Source organism: Canis lupus, chromosome 12 (genome assembly GCF_003254725.2).
Source record: "Canis lupus dingo isolate Sandy chromosome 12, ASM325472v2, whole genome shotgun sequence".
Classification (NCBI taxonomy): Eukaryota; Metazoa; Chordata; class Mammalia; order Carnivora; family Canidae; genus Canis; species Canis lupus.
Genome location: NC_064254.1, coordinates 7,810,967 through 7,837,676, shown reverse-complemented (window position 1 = coordinate 7,837,676; position 26,710 = coordinate 7,810,967). Strand labels below are relative to the sequence as shown.

The window sequence follows — 26,710 nt, the reverse complement described above, 5'->3', positions numbered from 1 at the left end:
CCTTTGGCCCAGGGCGCGATCCTGGAGACCCGGGATCGAATCCCACATCGGGTTCCCGGTGCATGGAGCCTGCTTCTCCCTCTGCCTGTGTCTCTGCCTCTCTCTCTCTCACTGTGTGCCTATCATAATAATAAAAAAAAATTTTAAAAATAAATAAATTGAAAAGACATCTTTATCCATTCATCAGTTAATAGACACTTGAGCTGCTTCCAACTTTGGCTCTTATAGATAATGCTGCTATAAACATCAGTCTGTGTGTATCCCTTTAAATTAGTGTTTTTGTATTCTTTGAATAAATACCTAGTAGTGTTATTGCTGGGTCATAGCATAGTTCTATTTTTAACCTTTTGAGGATCCTCCACATTGTCTTCCACAGTGGCTGCACCAGTTTCCATTCCGAGCAACAGTGCAAGAGGGTCCTCCTTTCTCCACATTCTCGCCAACACTTGTTGTTTCTTGTACTGTTGACTTTAGCCATTCTGATAAGTGTGAGGTGATATCTCATGGTAGTTTTGATTTGCATTTCCCTGATGATGACTGATCTTTTCATATGTCTTTTCATATGTCTGCTGGCCACCTGTATGTCTTCTCCGGAAAAATGTCTACTCATATCTTCTAATCATTTTTTAATTAGTTCATTTTTGAGGTTTTGAGTTTTATAAGATCTTCATATGTTTTGGATGCTAACCCTTCATCAAATGTATCATCTGTAAATATTTTCTCTCATTTTGAAGGCTGCCTTTTAGTTTTGTTGATAGTTTCCTTTGCTGTGCAGAAGCTTTTTGTTTGGATGTGGTATACATATACAATTGAATATTACTCAACCATAAAAAAGAATGAAGTCCTGCCATTTGCAACAACATGGATATATTATGCTAAGTGAAATAAGTCAGAGCAAGATAAATACCATTATGATTTCACTCATACGTTGAATTTAAGAAACAAAAACAAAGGAGCAAAGGGAAAAAAAAGAGAGATGCAAACCAAGAAACAGACTCAACTATAGAGAACAAACTGACAGTTACCAGATGGGAGGTGGGTGAGGCGGAATGGGTTAAACAGGTGATGGGGATTAAGGAGTGCACTTAGGATGAGCACCAGGTGTTGTATGGAGGTGTTTGATCACTATATTGTACATCTGAAACTAATATTGTACTACTATAGGTTAACCATATTGAATTCAAATAAAAACTTGAAAAAAAAAAAGAAATTGAGAAGACAATCCATAGAAAGAGAGAAGATATTTGCGAATCCTTTCATATGGGGCTTATATCCAAAATATATAAAAAAAAATTCTTACAGCTCAAAAATAAAAAGATAACCCATTCTTTTTAAAAGCAAAGGATTTAAATTCACATTTCTCCAAGCAAGATGGATGTATGGCCAATAAGTACATGAAAAGATGCTCAACATCATTAGCTGTTAGGAAAATAAAGCAGTCATTCAGAGGACAACATGGATAAGCCTTAAAACATGCCAAATGAAAGAAGTCAGTCACAAAAGGCTACATATTGTGTACGTCCATCTATATTACACATCCAGAAAAGGCAAATCCATAGAGACAGGAAAGTAGATTCATGATTGCCAGGGACTAGGATAAAAGGGAGAAGGAGTGGTTGCTAATAGGTATGGGGGCTTCTCTTGGGAAGATGAAAGTGTTCTAAAACTAGATAATGATGGTGGTTGTGTAACTCTATGAATATACTAAAAATCACTGAACTATATACTTTGAAAAGGTAAATTTTATGGTATATAAATTAAATCTCAATAAGGGTATTAAAATAATATATATTTAAGCTTTAAAATGTATGAAAAATTTTTTCTAGAGATAGCAACTTATAAAAAAATAAGAATTAAATTGTACTTACAGCTTTGCTCTGTAATTTGTTGAAAGAATATCTCAAAGTATCTACTGCTTCTGATTCTTCTTTGGTCACTTCAACTTCAAATCTGTTTAAAATAGCATAGGCTTCCTGGAAAGTGGGAGTAGAGTTCAGAAACATCACAAGGAAATCAAATGCCAAATGATTTAGATGCCTTCTAGAAACACATTCTTATTCTTCCCATTCTTATAAGAAGAGAGTATATTCTAGAATAGTAGTTCCAAAAATTGAGCATGTATATAAAGCACCTCTAGATTCTCCCTGATGCCAGATATTGACTCTAGATCTTAGGTCCCAAAATCTGTATTTAATAAGCATCTAGGTGATTCTGATGGAGATGTAAGCAGATCATTTTGAAATACTATGCTAATTGGGGTGCCTGGGTGGCTCACTTGGTTAATCAACAAGCTTTTTTTTTAAGGTTTTATTTATTTATTTATTTGAGAGAGAGAGAGAGAGAGAGACAGAGTTATAGGCAGAGGGAGAAGCAGGCACCATGTGGGGAGCCCTGGTCCTCAATCCTAGGATCCCAGCATCACGACCTGAGCCATCCAGGCATCTCAAGAAACCAACTCTCGATCTTGCCTCAGGTCTTGATCTCACAGTCATGAGTTCAAGCCCCATGTTGGGCTCTGTGCTGGGCATAAAGCAGAAAGAAAAGAAAAAAGAAAAAAAAAGAAAAGAAAAGAAAGAAAAGAAAAGAAAAAAGAAAAGAAAAGAAAAGAGAAAAGAGAAAAGGAAAGGAAGAGAGAAACACTATCTTAGAAAATATTATCCTAGAAAATATCCCTAGAACAATTTTCTCTCTCTCCTCTTTGATCTTGTGCAACACCATGCAAAATATCATCTCATTACTCTTAAAATATGGGTTGGCTATGTAAAGAATAGAATGAAACAATGATATGGGAGATACTCTGAAGAAAAGAAACTTGGATTGTCAAAGGGATGGATTGGCAATTGGATTTATTAAAAGAATTTATGCTGAAGAATAAAGTTTCTGGGGCACCTGGATGACTGTTGGTTAAGTGTCCAACTCTTGATTTCAACTCAGGTTGTAATCTCAGGGTTGTGAGATCAAGCCCCACACTGGGGTCTGCACTGGGCATGAAACCTACTTAAGATCCATTCTCTCCCTTTCTCTCTCTGCCCCTCCTCCACCACTGACTCACATGTGCTCCCTCTCTCTTAAAAAAAATAGTAATAAATTAAGAGTCATATTTTTATTATCACCATGAACTAAGAATTTAAATATCAGTCATAAAATACTTGGGTAGACAAAATAATGGTCTCTCCAACATTGTCCACATTTCAATCTCCAGAGCTTTTGATTGTGTAACTTTACATGACAAAAGGGACTTTGTAGATGCAATTAAGTTAAGAAAAAAAAAAACTTAAGATGGGGAGATTATCCTGGACAAACCGGGTGGACCCAAAGGTCCATATAAGGGAAAGAGGGAGGCAGGAGAGTCAAGCCAGAGAAGACGTGAAGACTGAAGCAGGGGCAGGAGTGACACCATTGCTGGGAGTGGCTGGGAGTCAAGGAATGCAGGTGGCTTCTGGAAGCTAGAAAAGACAAGGCACAGACTCTCTCCTGAAGCCTCCAGAAAGAGTACAGCCCTTCTGACATCTTGATTTTAGCCCCATAAAATTCATTTTCAGATTTATGATCTGTAAAAGTGTAAAATAATACATTTACGTTGTTTTAAGCCATTAGGTTTATGGTAATTTGTTATAGCCGAAGTAGGAAACTAATATAGTACTCTACCCTAAAAAATCTCTGCTTGATGTTAGTTCAAACAATTTACTATTAAGCCTAAGTAGACTGCTCCCACCATGCTTCCCTTGGTATGCCACTGGTCATGAATGACCTATAAGTGGTTTCTAAGGAAAGCCAAAGATATTTGGGGAACTTGCCTAACATGTTAAGATTGACATAAAAGAATACAACCATTCATTTCTGTAAAATGTTGGTGCTAGCATAAAAAAACAAACATTGTCTAGAACAGTTCAGAGCAATGTTAATATATTAATATATTCCTTTGCGTACTGTTCACTGTCGGTAATTGTCAAAACCCCTCCAAGGACATCAAATCAGAAAGGAGAAACAGACAGACTATGCCATAAAATAGATGAAGGATATACGTTAACAGGATCAATTTTTTAGTGTGTCTCTCTTAAAAAAAAAAAAAAAGGCATTTCAGACAGAAAAACGCGATTACTTCTTACTTCAATTGGTCCCAAAGTCATGTCCATTTGAATTTCATTATCACGGATAGATGATAATGCTTCCATTGCAAACCTGACATCATCTAAATCACGAATGGGTCTAGATAACTTTTTCAAGTATTCATTGATGAATGCTATCATGTCAGACATTTTCTTTTTGTACTCTTCATTCAAGTATCGACAGAGTAACATCTTCCATGCCTTAGCCTCAATGGATAAGGCCAACTTCATTGGCTCTGGGGTAGAGAGAGAAAGATCAAAATGGAATACACCTGGCATTCTGTAACTATTTACTTCATGTCTAATCTGAGCATTTATAACTGCACTGTCCTATCTGATGACCACAGCTCTAACTAGTCAACTCTATCTTATCAATTCCTACACACTCTTCTTTACTTCTCTTGGTACCCCTCGGGCCCTAGCCCCACCAGGCTTGCAACATGGTTGCTCCCCCATCAACTTCCAACAGTTAGACTGAGAAGACTAGGTAGCTGAGTTGATGGTGGCCTGAGAGGAGACACACAGCTGGCTTGTTGGTTGAAGCTGTGAGATCCTCTCATGGAGTCTGCACTTTACAGGCCTAGTCTCCTTTTCCTCAGGCCCCAAGCATTCAGCCCACTCTTCCCCTTCTTTAGAACTGCTGCTGCCTATTCCATTTCTTAGTTTCCTCTCTCTAGAATGGAGCCCCCCATGGGCAGCCCGGGTGGCTCAGCGGTTTAGTGCCGCCTTCAGCCCAGGATGTGATCCTGGAGACCTGGGATCAAGTCCCATGTCAGGCTCCCTGCGTGGAGCCTGCTTCTCCCTCTGCCTGTGTCTCTGCCTCTCTCTCTCTATCTCCTGAATAAATAAAATCTTTAAAAAAAAAAAAGAATTGAGCCCCCAGCCAACTCTGACACTGTGCTAGAGTTGATTTTTGTATGAGAAATCACAGTGCTACCCACTATGAGAAAACAAATAGGAAATTTAAATAATAGGTAAACTAACTTTCCAAAAGTCTACATACAGTTCCTGGAATTATTGCCCAAGGCATAGTTTCTGATTTCTAACTAAATATTCCCTTCAAGTACTTGTGACTGTTCCCCAAATTAAATTCCTTCTTGATAGATAGAATAACAGTATTTAAGGGGAGCCTGGGTGGCTCAGTTGGTTGAGCTGCTGACTCTTGATTTCAGCTCGGGTCAGGATCTTAGGTGGTGGGATCGAGCCCTAAGTTGGGCTCCATACTCAGCTGGGAGTCTACTTGAGATTCTCTCTCCCTCTCCCTTTGTCCCTACCCCCACACCATGTGCACACTCTCTCTCTCTCAAATAAATAAATCTTTTTTAAAAACAGTATTCAATATTTATTGAACATCAGATATGTTCCAGGTAGTATGCTAAGTGTCTCATCTAAAGCAGCTCATGAGGTGAGTACTGTCATTGTTACCAGCAGAAGAGATGGAATTAAAGAGGTCAGGTAACCTTCATAGTCAAATTTGAGAGCCATAGTTATACTTGCTTTTTAAGGATAGATCTGAAAGTCTACTTAATATGTAGAGTTGATGTAAAATGGGTCATTCAAATACTTCCTGAGAATAAAATCTTCTCAAAAACTTCGGATAATACTGTACTGCTGTAACCATGGCAGTAAGTAGCCACCATATCCCAGTTTTAAACCTAAGCCATAGACCAACTGACCTCAGTTCACATACTTTAAAAAAAAAAAAGATTTTATTTATTTATTCATGAGAGACACAGAGAGCGTGGCAGAAACAGGCAGGGGGAGAAGCAGGCTCCCCAAGGGGAACCCAGTGTGGGACTCATACCAGGACCCTGGAATCAGGATGATCCAAATGCAAATGCTCAACCACTGAGCCACCCAGGCAGGACCCTCACATACGTTTGCCAACCAATCAGCATCGGGCCCTCCCTTCTGAATGTCAACCAATCAAAAAGAACCTATTTAATAAGCCCATCTCTGAGTGCCAACCAATCAACAACAGTCTCATTTGAGTAAACATCTTCTACAGATGATAATAACCTATTTATACCCACAGTCCTTAAACCCCGTGCTGTCCAGACACCCAGTATGAATGTACTCTGCGGGGGACACTGTGCCTGCCCAGCATCACTCTCATTTACTCTCCTAATCAATAAAATAAGTTTGGGCTTTTTATTTCAGATAGTAAGTGGCTGTTTCATCATCCTTTGATACTCTAACCCCAAATGGATTAACTTCTCAGGAAACCTCAAATTGTTTGACTCCTAGCTCATGTATACAACTCCCTCCTCAGAGAAACCTGAAAAGGAGTTTCACCTATAGTTTAGTTGTCTGACTGCCAATTGGGGAATTGCATTATAGTCAGTATATTAAGCCACCCTAGTATAGTATTATTTACAAATAATATATAATAGTATATTATATAACATACAAATTATATAAATGCATTTATACAACATATATATGAACAATATTGGTGGTCAGGAAATATTTGATATTTACAGTATGGTACCGAAGTAGATTTCTTTCTTTTTTTAAGATTTTATTTACTTATTCATGAGAGACACACAGAAAGAGGCAGAGACACAGGCAGAGGGAGAAGCAGGCTCCCTATACGGAGCCTGATGCAGGACTTGATCCCAGGCCCCTGGGATTATGACCTGAGCTGAAGGCAGATGCTCAACCACTGAGCCACCCAGGCGTCCCTCATAACTGCTTTCTAAATAAGGCAACGTTTCATGTGAAAATACAAATACTTTACATAATATTATTAAAACACCTGTATGCAATTCAAGTGCTCCCACAACAATAATAGGCTTCAATTCATCAATCTCCTGTTCAAAAGTGGCGAAGTGTAGAATTTCTGATCTGATTTCAGTCAGAGAGGGGTTGTTAGCTAAAAACTCCTGTAGTAAAGAAACAATGTTTTCTTTAGTTTTTTGGCAGTATAAATCTCACACTGCCCTTTTTTAAAAAATATATATATATACTTATCCACTTGTACATCAGGCCAGTGGCTCAGTAAAGAAAGGGATGAACTGATAGTATTGGAAAATGAAGCTATGTGAGAGAATGTCATAGCCTACCAGGAGTAACTAAGTTATTCATGTGTCCTTGAGTCTCTAGCCAAAAATACAGCTGAATCTCTGTAAGTGTAATATATTCTTGAATACCCAGCCTCCGAATGTGTCTGGAGCCTAATTGGTACTCAATTGTTTACACAAATTAAAAGAAATCTATCTGAGCCTCCTTCCTCTCAGTTGCCTCAGAATGTCAATGTGAAAATTGCAGAACCTCTAATATGTTAGGTGCTTAGCATTTACAGATTCCTGATCTCTGCTCATGAGTTCCTGTCACGATCACTAACACTTTCCTGGTCCTCTCATGCAAGTTAGATACAAACAATTCAAACCCAAACTACATCCCAGGCAGCAGAAATACACCTTCACTTTCACATCCCGGTCCTCTGTCCAGAGCGTCTTGTACTTCTGAAAGTCCTGCAAGGCCTCATGAGCCACCTTTTGTAGAGAATTCACAGAAGAAGAAAGGAGAAGAACCAACTTGGAAATGTCTTTGTGCTCTGCTACCCCTGGATAAAAATTCTTCAGCTTCCTTGCAGGAATAATTTCTTCAAAGGATCCTGAAAACACATGTTTTTATATGTATATAACTTTTCTATTCAACTTTAAATATTATCAATGTTAATATTTATAGACTTTTTTGTAGTTTTTAAAAGACTCTCCCTCCAAATAATTAAGAGCTATTCCTTTAAACCTTCACTTAATCTTATTAAACCACTGTGTCAGATTTTGAGGTCTAGATTTCTTTAATGTGGGAAAACTGTTTTCAGAGAAAAGAACTTAAAAACACTGATTAAACCCTCCTACCCAAATAACTCCTCTGAGAAAAGGTCAAAAGAGCTCACATTGTTGCTCTACCAAACAGCATGGTGGTTGAAAGAGAGGCACCATGCTTATTACCCAAGTAACCTTAGGCCAGTTTTGGATCTTCATGGAGGATTAAATGAGACAACATATGTTCATCCTCTCAGCTCAGCATCTGGTATATAGAAATCATGCAATCACTATCAACCACCATTATAAATATCTCTTGCCAAAATCTGATCATGTCACTTCTTGATCAAAATTTTCAATTAGGTATTCTCCATCAAACCAACTATACTGATAGTTTTGTTTGGCCCAAACAATGCCTTACTTTTTTCAAGGCGTTTGTGAACAATTAAAAAGGATAATCGTTCATGCAAAATTCCAGATTTCTAACTTCTCTTTTAAAAAGGTTTCATCAAAATAAAAAAAAATAAAAAATAACTAAATAAAAAGGTTTCATCTAAGGTGCCTGGGTGGCTGAGTTGATTAAGTGTCCAACTCTTGATTTTGGCTTAGGTTATGATCTCAGGGTTGTGAGATCTAGCCCCATGTCGAGCCCTACATTGGGCTCCATGTTGGGCATGGAGCCTGCTTAAGATTCTCTCTGTCCCTTCTCTCTCTCTCAAAAAATTTTAAAAAATAAATGAAAATAAAAAGATTAAATCTAGTAGTCCAGGGCACATGTTCCTGCATGGCAACAATTAGCCAAAGCTGAGAAGCGTCTCTTAAAGGGACATTCCTGTTGAACCTGCCATAGTCTCCTCTAAGACCAGGTCACTCATTTATTCTTTTGTCTTAATTTTAATCAAAATTAAAGCAAAAGAAAGTACAAGGTATTGGCTTAATTAATTAAGTAACTAATGTTGCATGTCCTGGCAATTCCCTTTTATTGCACAGAAGTATTCCACTGTGTAGCTATGCCTCATTTTGTTTGTCCACTGACCAGTTTTTGGACATCTGGCTAGCAATTTGAAGCTATTACAAATAATGCAGCAGTGAACACTCACATCTTTACATGGATATATGATTTCATTTCTCTTGGGTAAATTCCTAGGGATGGAATTCCTGAGCCAAATGATACAGGTATGTTCAACTTTTTAAGTGTCAAACTGCTTTCAAAGTAGCTATACCATTTCATACACTTCCCTCAGTGATGCATCAGAGTTCATGTTCTTTGTCAAAAATCAGTAGATTATTTTTCAATTTTACCAATTCCAATAGATGTGCAGTGGTATATCATAATGGTTTTAACCTGTATTTCCATAATAACTAATGGTGTTGAGCATCTTTTCATGTGTTTTTTAGCCAGTTATATATCTTCTTTGTTGAACTCATCTTTTGCCCATTTGGGGAGGGTGATGATCTTATTACTTAGTTTGAGTTCTTTATATATCCTGAATACAAGTACTTTATATCAGATGTACAAGTTGCAAATATTTTCTCCAAATGTGTGGCTTCCCTTTTTAATTTTTTAAAATGATATATTTTAAAGAGCAAAAGTTTTTAATTTGGTTGAAGTCCAATTTGTCAATTTTCTTTGTAATGGATCATGTTTTTTGTTGTCCTGACAAATTTTTGCCTAACCTCATCACAAACTTCTACATGTTCTCTTCTAAAATTTTTATACTTTTATTTCTTCTGTAATTGACTTTGTGTTCATTTCTTTGCATGGTGTGAGGTAAGAGACCAATTTCATTTTTTTTGCATCTACATGTCTAATTGTTCGAGCACCATGTATTAAAGAGACAACCCATTTCCCCATTTTTTGACTCGACATCCCTTCAGAAACTCAGTTGACTCTGAAGTTTATATCTGAATTGCCTATTCCATCCCATTGATCTAAATGTCTATCCTTAGGCCAACACTACATTGTTTTGATTACTGTAACTTTATAGTATGTTTTGAAATCAACTCACACACGTACTCCAGCTTTAATATCCTTCTTAAAAGTTGTATTGGATATTATAGTTTCTTTGAATTTTCCTACTCCCTATTCAAATCTCAGGATCAACTCAATTTCTGTAAAACCACTTTGAGATTTTGATTGAGATTCCACTAAATCTATAGATTAATTTGGGAGAACTGCCACCTTAGCAGTAATGAGTCTTCTAACCCATGAACATGGTGTATCTTTCAGCAATGTTTTGTAGCTTCCAGTGTACAGGCTTTACATTTCTTCTGTAAAATTTATTCTTTATGATATTATTGTGAATGAAATTGTTTTTTTTTTTGAAGTTTCTTTTTTCTTTTTTTTTTTAATTTTTTTTTATTTATTTATGATAGTCACAGAGAGAGAGAGAGAGGCAGAGACATAGGCAGAGGGAGAAGCAGGCTCCATGCACCGGGAGCCTGATGTGGGATTCGATCCCCTGATCTCCAGGATCGCGCCCTGGGCCAAAGGCAGGCGCCAAACCGCGGCGCCACCCAGGGATCCCTTGAAATTGTTTTTTTAATTTCATTTTCAGATTATTCATTTCTAGTATTTAGAAATACAATTGAGCTTTGTATGTTGATCTTATACCCTGTACACTTGTTGAACTCATTTGTTAATTCTAATCATTTTGCATGTGTATGTATTCCAAGGATGTTTTTGCATACGTGATGTTATCTGTTAATAAAGCCCGTTTTGTTTCTTCCTTTCCAATCTGCATATCTTTAATTTCTTATTAAATCCAGATCGAATTGCTAGTATAATGTTATATAGACGTTGTGAAAGGTGGCATTCTTAACTTGTTCTTCATCTTAGGGGGAAATAATTTAGTCTTTCACCATTAAGTATGATGTTGACTGTAGGCTTTTCATAGTTGCCTTTTAGTAGGTTGAAGAAGTTCAGTTCTAACCCCAGATCATTGAATATGTTTATCATGAAGGAAAGTTGGATTTTGCCAAATCCTTTCTGTGTCTACTGAGGTGATCAAGTGATTTTGTCCTTTATTTTATTAATAGGTTGTATTTTAGAGTTAAACCAACCTTGTATTTCTGGATAAGCCTCTTTTGGTCATAATATATGCTTCTTTTTATATGTTTCTGGATTCAGTTTGCTGACATTTTGTTAAAGATTCCAGCATGATCACTTAAATTTAAGGATTCTTTAAGGAATGCTTTATAAAGAAGTCAAATTTAAACATATTTTCTTCAATGGTTTGAGCTTTGTTCTTGAAAATTTTTCCCTACCCATATGTTATAAATTTATTGTTATGTTTTATTCAAAGTGTTTTAGAATACATATATTTAACAGTGCTATAAAATATAGAATAATGGATATGAATTTAAGATGCTTTTAAAATCTAATTTAGGTTCAAGTTTTTCTATATGAATAAAAGTCTCTAATATCATTTATTTAATAGCACATTCTTTCCCCCTGATTTGTAAATCTAGCTGTGTCATATATCTAATTTTCGTATATACAAATGTTTCTGCCCTTTGTCCTGTTCCACTGATCTATCTATTCTTGGACCATTAGGAGAGTGTGTTAGTCGAGGTTAATAACACTCCTTCCTGCTACATATGGCAGGACAGGACTTCCTACCTTGTTTTCCTTCACCAATATTTTAAGCTATTTTTGACTGCACCTCCATATGACTTTACCCAAAAATTAAAATTAATTTAACAAATTGTAGAAAAAATTCTGTTGTGATTCCATTGGAGTTGTACTGAGCTTATAAATTAATTAAAAAATTGAGTTAAAAAAATAAAAATAAAAAATAAAAAATTGAGTTCTTCATGTTGTGGATTTATTCCTATCTTCCATTATACCATTCAGTAAAATGCTATGCAATATTTTTTAATTTATTTATTAAGTTCCTTATGGTTTTTTGCTACTGAAAAATCCATTATTTTCTATTACATTTTCCCCAGCTTTACTGAGATATAATTGACATATAATTCTATTACATTGTAATCTAATTATTGGCTATTATAGAAATACTTTTGTATGTTGGTCTTTTATACATAAGCATTACTGTTCTAATAGTTGTTTCTAGATTCATTGGATTTCCTATGCATGATCTTTAAAGTAAGGACAATCTTAGTCTTCCCTTCCAATTATCTCATCTTTTATTGTCTGATTTCTTCAATAAAATATTGAATAGAAGTGATGATAGCAGGTTTCCTTGTTTTATTCTTCATTTTAATGGGAAATAAATGCTTCTAAATTTTTCCACAGATACCATTAGCAGAAAATGCTTCATAGTCCTAGTGTTTTAGGAGGATATGTATGAGTAACTAAAATATATCATATATACAACAGCATATACAAAACAGTAGTTAAAGAAGAATATGACATATATAAAACATCCATTAAATAAGAAGGAAAATAATTTCAATGTATTCAACACCCAGATTAAGGAGACCATGGTGCTAATATTTCAGTAGTCTTCTCTAGGCCCTCTTCAATCATATATTCCTCTCTTTCTCCCAGAGGTAACAACCAAGATCCTGAATTTTCTTTGAAGGTAAGCCAACATGCTTACCTCTAAACAATATATTATTTAACTTTTTTAATAATAAATTTATTTTTTATTGGTGTTCAATTTGCCAACATACAGAATAACACCCAGTGCTCATCCCGTCAAGTGCCCACCTCAGTGCCCGCCACCCAGTCACCCCCACCCGCTGCCCTCCACCCCTTCCACCACCCCTAGTTTGTTTCCCAGAGTTAGGAGTCTTCCATGTTCTGTCTCCCTTTCTGATATTTCCCACTTATTTTTTCTCCTTTCCCCTTTATTCCCTTTCACTATTATTTATATTCCCCAAATGAATGAGACCATATAATGTTTGTCCTTCTCCGATTGACTTATTTCACTTAGCATAATACCCTCCAGTTCCATCCACATCGAAGCAAATGGTGGGTATTTGTCGTTTCTAATGGCTGAGTAATTATTTAATTTTTTTTTTTTTTTTTTTTTTTATGATAGTCACACACAGAGAGAGAGAGAGGCAGAGACACAGGCAGAGGGAGAAGCAGGCTCCATGCACCAGGAGCCCGACGTAGGATTCGATCCCGGGTGTCCAGGATCACGACCTGGGCCAAAGGCAGGCACCAAACAGCTGCGCCACCCAGGGATCCCTAATTATTTAATTTTTTTAACTAAGCACTAAGCACAAACCTAGTTGTAAAGGTAAGAACATTAATTGCCCATGTTAGAAGAATGTTCTCGGGAGGAAAAAAAAAAAAAAGCTAAACAGTCTGCATCTAGTTTGGCTTCAGCTTTCCTCCAAATTTACAAAAGCCCTTTTGGGGGGAAGCCATGTGGTAGGATCATAGGTAAGTCCTATCATTTATAATCTGGAAAACACAGGCCTCATTATAATCAGAGCATCTGGCAGGTCTATGTTTATGAGCCATGTAAAGGAGTCCAGCAGGAATATGGCCAGAGCAGTGGGCTAATCTTTTTCCGTGTTTTTTTTTTTTAATTCCTTTTAAACATTTATCTATTTATTTGAGAGAGAGAGAGAAAGAGGTGTGTGGGGGGGGCGGGGAGCAGAGAGATAAGGAGAGAATCCTCAAGCAGAACCCCTGCTGAGCGTAGAGCCAGACACAGGGCTTGGTGCCAGGACTCTGAGATGATGACCTGAGCTGAAATCAAGAGTCAGATGCTTAACCGACTGAGGCAGCCAGGTGCCCCTAATCTTTTTTTCTTCAAATCACAATTCCTTCCCTCTAGCTTCCAGTAGCAAGTCAAAGCAAAACACTTCCAAAGAATGAACTGAGTTTCCTCAACTGACCTAGGTCAATAGGAGTAGTTCGCAACTTCATCAGCATATGTGATAACAAAAAACACAGCCAAGAATGTGGACCAGACTTACCCAGGCATTCAGTCTTCAAGTTAAAAGACAGTATAATGTCATCAGGCATTTTGGTGAAGGCAGTAAAAACTCATCTATCTCTTGAGTCAACTGGTTGCCCTCTCTGCTTATAATACGATTGTCATGGTGTATTCATCTTTTATCATTCATCTAGGAATTCCCTTCACCTCTGCTATAGTTCATTCCCATTTCCAATATCCTATGTCTCCTTTTTGCTTGTCTTCTTGCTTTGTTTTCTCATGTGGAAGAGTACACCTTTAATAACTTTGTGACAAAGGGTGCATTGAGGGTACATATTTTAAGACATTGCATGTCTGCAAATGTCTTTATTATACTGAGTTGATAATTTGACAGAAAATAGAATTCTTACTTGCAAGGTTGCAGTTAAGTCCAAAGGCTCTTGCACCTAGTGGTTTTTAAATTAGCCTGCTATAATAATAGAAAGATATATGGAATGAACTAGGGAGAAAATAAAGAATAGTGGCAATTATTGGACCAAAGGTCAGAGAATTGAATTCTAGTTCTCTTCCCTGGATTCCTTCCCAGCCCTATCACTAGGTTTGTGACTCTGCACAAATTATTTAACATCTCTGAAAAAAAAAGATGGAACTAATAGCTCTTTTGCCACCACTTTTATGTGTATACATAGACCTCGCAAGTTTTCTTTCCCAGACCTCCTTGCCTCCAATTTTCCAATGTTGCTCCTTCTAGGTCCTGAACAACCAGTCCAGCCACTCATCACTGTCCAAGAGTCCATGTATATCTTTCCTTCAGACATTTCCATCTTCTTTAAAAGGATATGCTGCTTAAAGCTCTACCTACTGTGGAGAATTTCCCTTCTTGCTGTCCTTAAGGGCCATTCCTTTTAGGCTATAGTGTGGTAGGAGTCCATTTTTAGCTTACACCAATGTATCAAACCAACTCAAGATAGACTGGGTCTAAGATTTTTCATCCTCCATTAGCTGGTTGTAGGGAATACCCCCTGAGACCACAGATATAATCAGAGAGAACAGTGTTAGTGCAACATAGAAAGGGGGTATGGAGCCTGGGCCATCTATTCATGTAATTTGCATGGTATTTTATTGTTTTTAATTCGCATTTTCCTGGTTACCAATGGAGATGACACAGTTTTAGAAAAAGTATTTGACTTTTTTTTAGATTCCACATATCAATGAGGTTATATGATATTTGTCTGTGTCTGGTTTATTTTATTTAGCATAACATCCTTTGGGTTCATCCTTATTGTCACCAGTGGCAGGATTTCCTTCTTTTTAAGGTTGCATAATATTCCATTGTCAAAAAAAGTCAAACTCATAGTAACACAGAGTAGCACAGTGGTTACCAGAGGCTGAGGAGTGGAGGAAAGGGGAGATCTTGATCAAAGGGTACAAACTCTCAGTTATATGATAAATAAGTTCTGGAGATTTAATGTACAGCATAGTGACTACAGATAATACTAATGTCTTGTACACTTGAAATTTGCTAAGAGAGTAGATTTCAAATCTTCTTACCACATGCATACACCAAAAAATGGTAACTGTAGGAGGTGATGGACATGTTAATTACTGTGATTGTGGTAATCATTTCACAATATATACCTATATCAAGATATTACATTTATATCCTAAATACATGCAATTTTTACTTATCAATAGTTTGGCTTTCTACACAAAAGTGTCCAAAAATGTACATGGAACTTTGGGTCAGTGGCTTATCACACTGATAATTACTTAAGGGAATAATAGCTTATATGTACTGAACATACAAAGAACACATGACCTCAAACTTCTAAGCACTATGTTCCAGCAAACTAAGTTCATTGCACCAAATACAATGCCGAAAGTAGAATTAGTACCAAGTCTTCTTATAATTTTTCTTTGAATCTAAGATTATGATAGAACGGTGATAAAAATCCTTGTTCTCCTATTTCTTTTTTTTTTTTTTTTTTTATGATAGTCACATCAGAGAGAGAGAGAGAGAGAGAGAGAGGCAGAGACACAGGCAGAGGGAGAAGCAGGCAGGCTCCATGCACCGGGAGCCCGACGTGGGATTCGATCCCAGGTCTCCAGGATCGCGCCCTGGGCCAAAGGCAGGTGCTAAACCGCTGCACCACCCAGGGATCCCCTGTTCTCCTATTTCTAAACTCTAGATGGAAATGTCTGTATGTTATATTTATGATGGAGGATGGAGAACACTCATTTTTTATTTTTAATGCAAAATTTAACAAATAGACATGTAAAAATGACTAATCAGCCATAAGAAAGAATGGAATCTTGCCATTTGCAACAAGATGGTTGGAGCTAGAGAGTATAATGCTAAGTGAAATAAGCCAGTCAGAGAAAGACAAATACCATATTATTTCACTCATGTATGGAATTTAAGAAACAAAACAAATGAAAAAGAAAAAAAAAGAGAGACAAACCAAAAAACAGACTCCTAACTCTAGAGAACAAATGGTTACCAGAGGGGAAGTAGGTTGGGGGCTGGGTAAAATAGGTGAAGGGGATTGAGAGTACACTTATCTTGGTGAGCACAGAGTAATATTTGGAAATGTTGAATCATTACACTATATTCCTGAAACTAATATAACACTGCTTGTTAACTACCTTGGAATTAAAATTTTAAGACTCTATATGCTGTTGTACCCAGGAAGAATCACAAAGATTGTTGACTAGTTGTTATAATTCTAAGATTCTATTCATCTGAGATTTGTTTTAACATTCTTACTCTCTTCCTTCTTCCCAGGTTTTGCTGTATTTAAATGGGTCACTTCAGTAGTAGTACGGCTGGGGCTGGTGACAACAGGCTTTATGTGACGGGTCTGCTGTTGCCCCCAGTGGGCCACTCCTCTGCTGACCTCCAGGGTTAGCTGGATCATCCGGTTAATGGCTTGTTGAATGTCATCCAAACTAGGAACCATTACCTGTGGAGTGAATAAACAGATTCCTGGTACTGGCGGCACACGCCACCCATCCCTCTGCTTCTCACCAACCTGTCCCCCATTGGGTAGGAAAGGTAGGAAAGCCTCAGCTGGCCCAGTGGAAGGTTGCTTGGAGGGAATGGGTATTAGAGGAGGGTAGGCCACGGATTCTCCCTATCCTGAGGTTTTCCCATTTTTTCATTTCCTGCAGGCTAACAGGTCAAGCATAGTACTTGTCATCCTTTCCCTGCCAGGGTGGCTGGATATAGCCAGAAATTGTGGACTATGTGTTGGAGCCCAAGAAGCAAATTGACTGAAGAAGCTATCCTGCCAACGTTTGGACTTCAGTTCTCTGAAATGTGCCAAATAAGCACAGAAGCTGTCCTCCAGGAGGCCAAACCGTGTAGGTATAGGTAGTGGTAGATGAGTCACAGATTGTTCTTGCCCAGCCTTATCCCGTGGCCCCTCACAGAGTGCACCTCAGTCATCCTGTGTGACTGGAGTTCCAAATGCCAAGTGACAGCTAGGATGGTGGTAGATATAAGTGCCAGGAGAAGGCACAAGAATCTCTGTGCTTGGGGCATAGGCTCTTCCTTTCTTTCTCTTCTGCCATTCTTGGTTACCTCACAGTTTTGTGTTTGGGGTAGGGATTTGGACTTCTGACATGGACTATTTAGATAATTTAATGCTTAAAGAAAGAAAAAGCAAGAATACTTTTAGAGTACTTGCTAACGGATGGCTGAATAGATGCTTAACTCATCTCTTACACTAACCTTCAATACCTCATGAACTATGCAGAGAATTTTTTATAATAGATAAAAAAATAATGTTCCAATTTTTGTTAAAAACTGGGGTGAAAATTACCCAAATGTAATTGTATTAACTTGAATATTTAATTATACTTACCACATTTGGAATCGCAAGGTGTACTTCAGTTTTTATAAAGGAAATAACATCTTCTGATCGTTTTCGTCCATATTGGCTGGAATAAGATACACATGTAACTTATAAAACTTAACCTAAAATTTCATAAAATTTTGAAATGGTAGCTATGCTAACATTCTCAATCCTAAAAATAAAGACCATTTTCAAAATACCAAATTGCATGAGGAATATTATTTATAATGAAACCATACATTTCAGAGAACTAAGAAAACATGATGCTTTAATATTATTATAAGTGAAATATTAGTCTTCTGTACATTTTCTCATATTCTAATGTTGCTTTCTCTCAGTAATAACCATTTAATAATGTTTACTAAAAGCATATCCTAGGGGCACCTGAATGGCTCAGTCGGTTAAGTGTCTGCCTTCTGCTTTGGTCATGATCTGGGGTCCTGGGATTGAGCCTTGCATCAGGTTCCCTGCTCAGCTGGGAGTCTGCTTCTCCCTCTCCCTCTGCCTTCCTGATTTGTGATCTGTCTCTCTCTTAAATAAATAAAATCTTAAAGAAAAAATAAAAAAATAAAAGCACATCCTGTTCCTAGCCCTGTAAGAGATGCCAGACAAGATCACCAACAAAAAATATATAGCTTCATATACTTTTTTATATACACTTTTTTGCAAGATTATACAAGAGATTTCTGGCCAAAGCCTTCCAAAAACTGCTGTTTTGTTTTGTTTTGTTTTGTTTTGTTTTGTTTTGTTTCGGGGGGAAGGGGCGGTGAGCAAGGGGAGAAGAAGAGAGAGAATCTTAAGCAAGCTATACACCCAGCACAGAGCCTGACACCGGGATCAGGACCTAAGCCGAAATCAAGATCAACACTTAACTAACTGAGCCACCCAGGTGCCCCTAAAACCTACTTTTTTAAACAACATACTCATGCTCAGACAGAAGTACATACATACAGACACACGAGCACAAGTAATGAAGAACACACATCAGAGCTGCAGATTAGTTTGCTTATCTCCACCTTTTTTGACCTCTGTCCCCATCTCAAACAAAATTATAATAAATGTTTTATTGCTCTCCATAGCAAGAAATTGCTGTTATACTGAAAAACAACATCTCCATTTATAGGTAAGCAGATGGGGGAGGAGAATCATAAGAAAGATAAAGCCTTTGCAGTTCAACCTGAAGGCCCAGCTTTAGCACACTGATAAACATATTATTGCAAGGAAATCTTTGAACCAAAAGCAAGCAAATAAAGGGGGAAAAACCTCTAATTCATAGTCTCATTGTGAAATCCAAAATGCAACAATAAAATCAGTGTATTTCACTGTATTTAAAAGGACACAATCCCAGGACAAGAAAGAGTTTTATAAAGCAAAAACCGCCTAAGCAACAGAGGCAGTGAACAGCACACTGGATCATTCAGTAACTTATTTGACACATTACAGCTTAAAGAATTCTCTAAAATTTCATATGCAAAATACCAAAAGATAGATACTTCTTAAAGAAAAGGTAAAAAAGATAAAAAAGAGTAATGTTTACTGAATGTTTAATGTATGCCAGGCACTTTTCCAAACACTTTCCGTGAATTAACACATTTTGTGCTCACATTAACTATGTGAGACAGATCCTATGATTAATTTTTGCACTTTGTGTATAAAGAAACTAAGGTAGAGAGAGGTTGAGTAACTTACAGAGGGTCGCTCAGCTCAGAGATGCTTTACTACCTCAATGCAGCCCATGAATTCTACGTATGGTCAATTAAAGCACAGCTCTTCCCTAACCTTAAGAAAGAAACTGTTTTATCATCTTCAAAAGATTCTCTACGTGCCTGAAAGGATTAATGAGAAAAATTACCTACACATAAACATAAAATTTGTGAATTTCCAGGTTAAAAGGGGAAATCCTGTAAGCATCAAAACAACAGGGTGTTACTTAGAAAGCTGGATTAACAGCAGAACTCTGTCTGAAAGTGGAAACAAAAGAAGCCAACAAAACAGTATTTGCAAGGTGCGTGGGTCATGATCCTGGGGTCCTGGGATGGAGTCCCACATTGGGATCCCTGCGGGGAGCCTGCTTCTTCCTCTGCCTATGTCTCTGTTTCTCTCTCTGTGTGTTTCATGACTAAAAAAAATCTTAAAAAACAAAACAGGATTTGTAGAGTGTGAGAGAAAGAAAATGTGATTCGAGCTGACCAAACTAGCACTCGTGTGTTAGGGTAAGAAAAAGACATTTTAGACAAAGAAGGATGTTCAAGTATTATGCTTATGTATATCTCTTCAAAAATTGCTTAAATACTGCAGGACTTGTAAGTCAATGTGGCATAGAGAGTTCAGACTTCAAAAACCCCTCTTTGTGTCAAATACCTAACAATCATGCATCGAATATAAAGGACATGAGAGTGCTCATATACCAGGTTAGTATCTCCATTAACCAGAACAAGGTCAGGAATACATAAACAGGGTTGTAGCTGGGAATTAGGCAGTGACAGTAAAAGGTTGACTCCTGCAGACCATAGGGCACTGAAAGTACTCCGTATGAGGTAGGACCTCAGCCTGGTTTGGTACTGGAAGCCAGAAACTAAAACGATGCTCCTCCACTTATAAAGAGGCAAAGTGAAAACAAAATATAGTCCATGTCCGCAGCTACATCTCCAGAAGATCTGGGCTTGGGGTGATGAAACAAATCCACAGCATAACCAGAAGGTGATTAAGTCAGGCCACTTGTGTGCTCCCTAGCTGACCCTGCCATATCCCCAGTATCTCTGGGGGCAGTCATCATGAACAAATAAGACCTGGTTCTGAGATGAATGGATAAAGAAGATGTGGTTTATGTATACAATGGAATATTACTCAGCCATTAGAAATGACAAATACCCACCATTTGCTTTGACGTGGATGGAACGGAGGGTATTATGCTGAGTGAAACAAGTCAATCGGAGAAGGACAAACATTATATGGTCTCATTCATTTGGGGAATATAAATAATAGTGAAAGGGAATAGAGGGGAAGGGAGAAGAAATGGGTAGGAAATATCAGAAAGACATAGAAATATCAGAAAGGGAGACAGAACATGGAAGACTCCTAACTCTGAGAAACGAACTAGGGGTGGTGGAAGGGGAGGAGGGAGGGGGGTGGGGGTGACTGGGTGGCGGGCACTGAGGTGGGCACTTGACGGGATAAGCACTGGGTGTTATTCTGTATGTTGGCAAATTGAACACCAATAAAAAATAAATTTATTATTACAAAAAAAAAAAAAAAAAAGACCTGATTCTCTACTCAAGGTTCCCAGGATCATGGGAGACAAAGGTGAAACTCCCAGATAGGGAGGTGGGGGGGAGAGAAAAACACACACACACACACACACACACACACTTACACAGGCACACGTGCAGGCACCCACACTTCTCACTCAAAGAGGTCCTTGTAAACTAAAATCCCCATGGGCACGAATAAGTCTTTCAGTAAGAAAGAGGACCAAAGGAATTAATAATTGAAACAAAAACTCACTCCAGATAAAATCAATGTATAAAAGTATGACAAACTCTAAAATAAGTATATTGAGAATTTTCAAAGAGATAAATGAAGGCTATCTTCTCCCAAAATAATAAATAGTGTAAATTGAAAAGGAGAAATGATACAGTATCTGGAGAATTTAAAAAAAAAGTATTAATTGAAATATTTAAGATGCAAATGATGAGATCATCTTTAGACTAGAAAGAGAGCCATGTGCTCATAATGTAGCCCAGAAAGGCAAAAAAGACAAAACATGTGACAGAGTAGTTAGCAAACCGGGAGGACAGACCAAAATTCCATGTCCTGTGTCCCCAGGACAGTTCCAGATTAAATCTGTCCTGACACTTCATCTGGATAGTGCCTCTTCACTCAAAAGAGTGTCCTGGTTGGAACAATAAATCATGTGGTTAATCTACTCAACACTCAATTATGAGAAGTTCCATAAGAATAAGGAAGGAGTTTCGTAGGGGAATGAAAGGAATGTCCCAGAAGCAATAACTGAAGAGGAAATTGCTGAGGGTTTTCCAGAATTAAGGAATGCTATTTGTCCTCAGTAAGAAAGTACACACTGAGAACAAAGCAGAATTAAATAAAGACAAATCCACACATGGAAAGAAAATTATAGAACATCAAGGATAAAAAACAATCTTCAGTTAGACTTACTGCAGACTTCTCATCAGCAACCATGTAAGTCAGAAAAAGTGAAATACTTTTTCAAAGTGCTGAGAGACAAACAAAAATTTTTTATCCAACCAAACTGTCCTGAGAGTATGAAAGCAAAAAAGGCATTTTTCAGACTTCAAATGAAGAATAAGAGAGTTTACCCTTCCTATATCTTAAGGAACCAGTGGGATACAAGACATATACAGAATCAGAGATTTTAATAAAATATGCCAGTAAATAAATTATTTTTAAGTGTTCAGAAAAAGGTAAAAACTAAAACGTCAAGCAGCAATAATGAGGTAGGTACAGTTCAGTGAGTAAAGCACATCAAGACCCTTGTAGTTAGAAATAAGACCAGAAAACTGAATAACCATAGACAGTATTTTTTTTTAAGCTGGAGCAAGATATACAATAGTCTCAATTTAAGGGTAACTACTTAAATAACTGAAGTCCTGTAAAGAAAATAAAAGGAAAATATTATCCATCCCAAAGATAACTGAGATAATGAAATGAACCAAAGAAAACAGATACTAAAAAGAATACATAAAATTAAATGTCATAAATTAAGTGTAACTACATAAAAAATCATAATAAATGTGAACTAATTAAACTCTTTTAAAAAGCAGAGATAATCAGATTGAATAAAAATAATCAGGCATAGGGGTGCTGAGGTGGCTCAGTCTGTTAAGTGTCTGCCTTTGGCTCAGATCATGATCCTGGGGTCCTGGGATTGAGCCCCATGTTGGGCTCCCTGCTCAGCTGGGACACAGCTTCTCTTTCTCCATCTACCTGAACACCCTCCCCTCCTGTGCTCTCTCTCTGAAATAAATAAATAAAATCTTTAAAAATAATAATCATCATCAGGCATGTGATGTTTTTAAGAAATAAAAGAAAAAAACTGCCCAGTAAGGTTGGAAAAAGGGCTAAAAAGTGATATGCCAAAAAAGCTGGTAAAGTAAAATTAATAACAAACTAAAAACCATTTGAGTAATTAGGATTAATATACAAAAGGAATAAAATAAAAAGTAAAAAATACATCCTAAGTAGATTTAACTACTATGACCTTGCATGCACCTAACAGCATTGTCTTAAAACACATCAAACAAGAACTGATCAAAACAGAAGGAAAATTTGTCAAGTTCACAGTCACATTGGGAGATTATAATCATGTGATTAAATTAAAATTCAGCCATAAATAGCCAATGAATAAATCCAACAAAAATGTACAAGAATTTTACACAGAGAATTATAAAACTTCATTGAAAAATAGTAAAGAAGACTTAAATGGAGAGGTAATCCATGATTCTGGATGGTAGACTCAATATCGTAAGGATGCTGACTCTCTCCAAAATCACCTATAGATTCAATGTACTTTAAATAATCCTCTCAAAGAAAAAAGTAATTTTCAACAAACTTTGTTTAGTTAATTAATGAAACATATGGAAAAATATATTGACCTCCTACCTCACAGTAAACGCAAAAATCAAGACTATGTGGGTTAAATCCCTAAGTATAAAAGACAAAAGTATAGAATTTTAGAAGACATTATGAGGTAAAGAACGATTTCTTATAAAAGACATAAAAAATCACAAAGATAAAAAAGTTTGAATATTTTCCAAAAAAGTTGATAAATTTTAATACTTTAAACTCAGTAAAAGACACCATAAAAAAGAATGAAAAGAGAGGCACAACAGGAAGAAGATATATGCTATATTATCATCAACAAAGTAATATATCAAGAACATCCATGAATAAGTCTAATCCAATAGAAAAATAGGTAAAAAGAAATAAATGAAGAAAGGAAAGAAGGGAAGAAAGTCAACCAAGCCAAGATAAGACAAGAGAAAGAAAAAAACACACATTTCAAGGAAATGAAGGCACAAATGGCTCATAAACATGAAAACATGTTCAACCTCATCAGTAACCAAAAAATGATCAATTCTTTTTAAGAAAATGATCATTTAAATCCCAGTGAGATGCAACTTCACACCCACTTGCTGGTAAGAATTTTTTAATTGAACAATATCAATTGTGTGCAAGGATGAGGAATGATGGGGACTCTCATGCTGGGCATCACATGGTAAAGTGAGGCATGCACATACCCCAGGGCCCAACCATTCCATTCATAACAAGTGTAGGAGACAGGTAAAAAAAATGTTCACAGAGGCTTTATTCAGAATAGCTCAAACTGGAAACCCAAATGACCATCATCAGTAGAAAAAACAGATTATGTATAATGAATTATATCAACATAGATGGATCTCAAAAACATAATACTGAACATAGTTCAGGTACAGACAAAATGTAGTGATACATTGATTAGGGATACAAACATGGTAAACTGCAAGGAAAATTAAGACAATAATAAACATGAAGTTTATTATTGGGATGGGATAGTGGTTACGTTTGGGTGCACAGAGAAAAGCCTGGTAAGGGGACCAATAGTGTTCAATGTTCTTTGTCTTGGCCTGGGTGCTAGGAATATGGTTGTTCATCTGATCGCTGTTCTTGAGGTACTACACATATATTTTCATACAGTTTTTTCATAAATGCTATTTGAATTTTATAATTTTTAAAATAATAAAAATAAGAGGTACTATTAGCATTATGTTATGACAGTATTACCAGGCTTATTTAGCATATCATCAACTTGCCTTAAAACAAATATTCTTTTTTTCATTGTGTCCAAAGATAACTGTGTAGCTTTTTGAAGACTGTCTAGTAATTGATGAGAGAAAAAGGCATAGATTTCTTTACATTCCTGTAACAAGAAATAATATTGATAGTTGGGTTCAATATGGTGGTATAGCAAGATCACCCACCCACCAATGTACCACAGCAGTCACAGTCATGTTCTACACTAGACTTAGTGCCAGGCCCACCCATTGCTGTGCCACAGCCACAGTTCTGCCACAATTGAAGGGCACACAAAGCCCACATAAGGGATACCCTTGAGTGCCTCGTTCTGATGATGAGGGAAGACTGAACTTCTGGGCATAAGGCCATTCCTTTAAGTCTATGAGACGTAGCAGACTTACCTAATACATAGAAACAAACACATGGGAATTAGGCAAAATTAGGAGACAGAGAAACATGTTCCAAACAAAAGAACAAGGGGGAAAAAAAACTCAGGAAAAGAACTAGATGTAACAGAGATAAGCAATCTACCTGATAAAGAGTACAAATAGACATAAAGAGGCTCACCAAACTTGGGAGAAGAATGGATGAACATAGTGAGAACTTCAACAAAGAGAGAGAAAATACAAGAAAGTATCTAAGAGAAGTTATAACTGAACTGAAAAATACACTAGAGGGGTTCAACAGCAGACTGGATGAAGCAGAGAACAGATCAGTGAGCTAGAAGACAAAGCAGTGGAATTCACCCAAAGCAGCAAAATAAAAACAGAATTAAGAAAAGTGAAATTATCTTAAGGAACCTTTGGAACAACATCAAGTGGTAAAAGTGCTTATAGGGAACTCAGAAGGAGAAGAGAGAGAGAGACAAAAAGAGCCAGAAAAATTATTTAAAGAAGTTAAGGCTAAAATTTTCCCTAGTCTGAAGAAGGAATTAGATATCCACGTGCATAAAGCACAAAGTTCCAAATAAGATGAACTCAAAGATATACACACCAAGACACATTGTAATTAAAATGGTAAAAGTTAAGGATAAAGGAGATAATCCTAAAAGCAGGAAAAGAAAAACAATTTGTTACATATAAATAAAAATCTTTTAAAAAAATAAAATAAAGACACTAGGAAAAGAAGGACAAAAAAATCCCAAAATTGGTAGAAGGGAAATAATATATATGAGTTAAACTAAATGAAATAGAAATTAAAGGAAAGCAATTTAGAAAAGGTCAAAGACACTAAAAGCCGTTCCTTTAAAAAGATAAACACAATCGACAAACCTTTAGCTAGACCTAAAGAAATAAAACCAGAAATAAAAGAGAAGTTACAACTAGAAATACAAAAGATCATAAGAAACTACTACAAACAATTATATGCCAACAAAGTGGTCATATTAGAAGAAGTGAATAAATTCCTAGAAACACACAATCTTCTAAGACTGAATCTTGAAGAAATAGAAAATATTAATAGGCCAATACTATTCAGGAGATTGAAACAGTAATAAAATACCTCTCAGGGTAGCCTGGGTGGCTCAGCGGTTTAGCACAGTGGTTTAGCACCACCTTCAGCCCAAGGCATGATCCTGGAGACTTGGGATCAAGTCCCACGTCAGGCTTCCTATACGTGGAGCCTGCTTCTTCCTCTGCCTGTGTCTCTGCCTATCTCTGTCTCTCTCTGTATCACTCATGAATAAATAAAATCTTTTTTTAAAAAAACTCTCAAAACAATTCCAGGACCATATGACTTCACCAACAAATCTAACCAAACACTGAAATGAAGATTTAATACCTATCCTCCTCAAAACTTCCAAAACACTGAAAAGGAAGGAAGTCTTCCAAACAGATTTTACAAGGCCAGTCTTACCCTATACCAAAACCAGAAAGAACACCACACAAAAAGAAAAGTATACCTCAATATCTTTAATGAACATAGATGCAAAAATCCTCAACAAACTATTAGGAAACCAAATTCAACAATACATTAAAAGGATCATACACCATGATTAAATGGGATTTATTTCCAGGGATACAAAGATGGTTAAATATCATACAACACATTAACAAGATGAAATCAAGTAACATCATACAACACATTAACACAATGAAAGATTAAAATCATATGTTAATCTCAATAGATACAGGAAAAGCATTTGACAAAATTTATTATCATTTATGATAAAAATTCTCAACAAACAGGTATAGAACATAATAAAGCCCATATATGACAGTCCAATAGCTAACATCATACTCAATAGTGAAAAACTGAAAGCTTATCCTTTAAGAACAAGAACAAAGCAATGATGCTCACTG

General features: G+C 36.7%; 1 protein-coding gene across 1 annotated transcript in view; it reads right to left on the bottom strand.

Moving 5' to 3' along the window:
- The window catches only part of DNAH8 (dynein axonemal heavy chain 8), a 363,394-nt gene that overhangs the window by 242,089 nt on the left and 94,595 nt on the right, over positions 1 to 26,710 (bottom strand). Inside the window, exons 24-30 of the mRNA XM_025418650.3 lie at positions 24,428 to 24,534; positions 17,610 to 17,685; positions 16,511 to 16,706; positions 7,532 to 7,728; positions 6,868 to 6,994; positions 4,110 to 4,345; positions 1,869 to 1,973 (exon numbers count right to left, since the gene is read on the bottom strand). Coding sequence (XP_025274435.3) covers positions 1,869 to 1,973; positions 4,110 to 4,345; positions 6,868 to 6,994; positions 7,532 to 7,728; positions 16,511 to 16,706; positions 17,610 to 17,685; positions 24,428 to 24,534 — 1,044 coding nt within the window. The remainder of the gene's footprint in view (positions 1 to 1,868; positions 1,974 to 4,109; positions 4,346 to 6,867; positions 6,995 to 7,531; positions 7,729 to 16,510; positions 16,707 to 17,609; positions 17,686 to 24,427; positions 24,535 to 26,710) is intronic.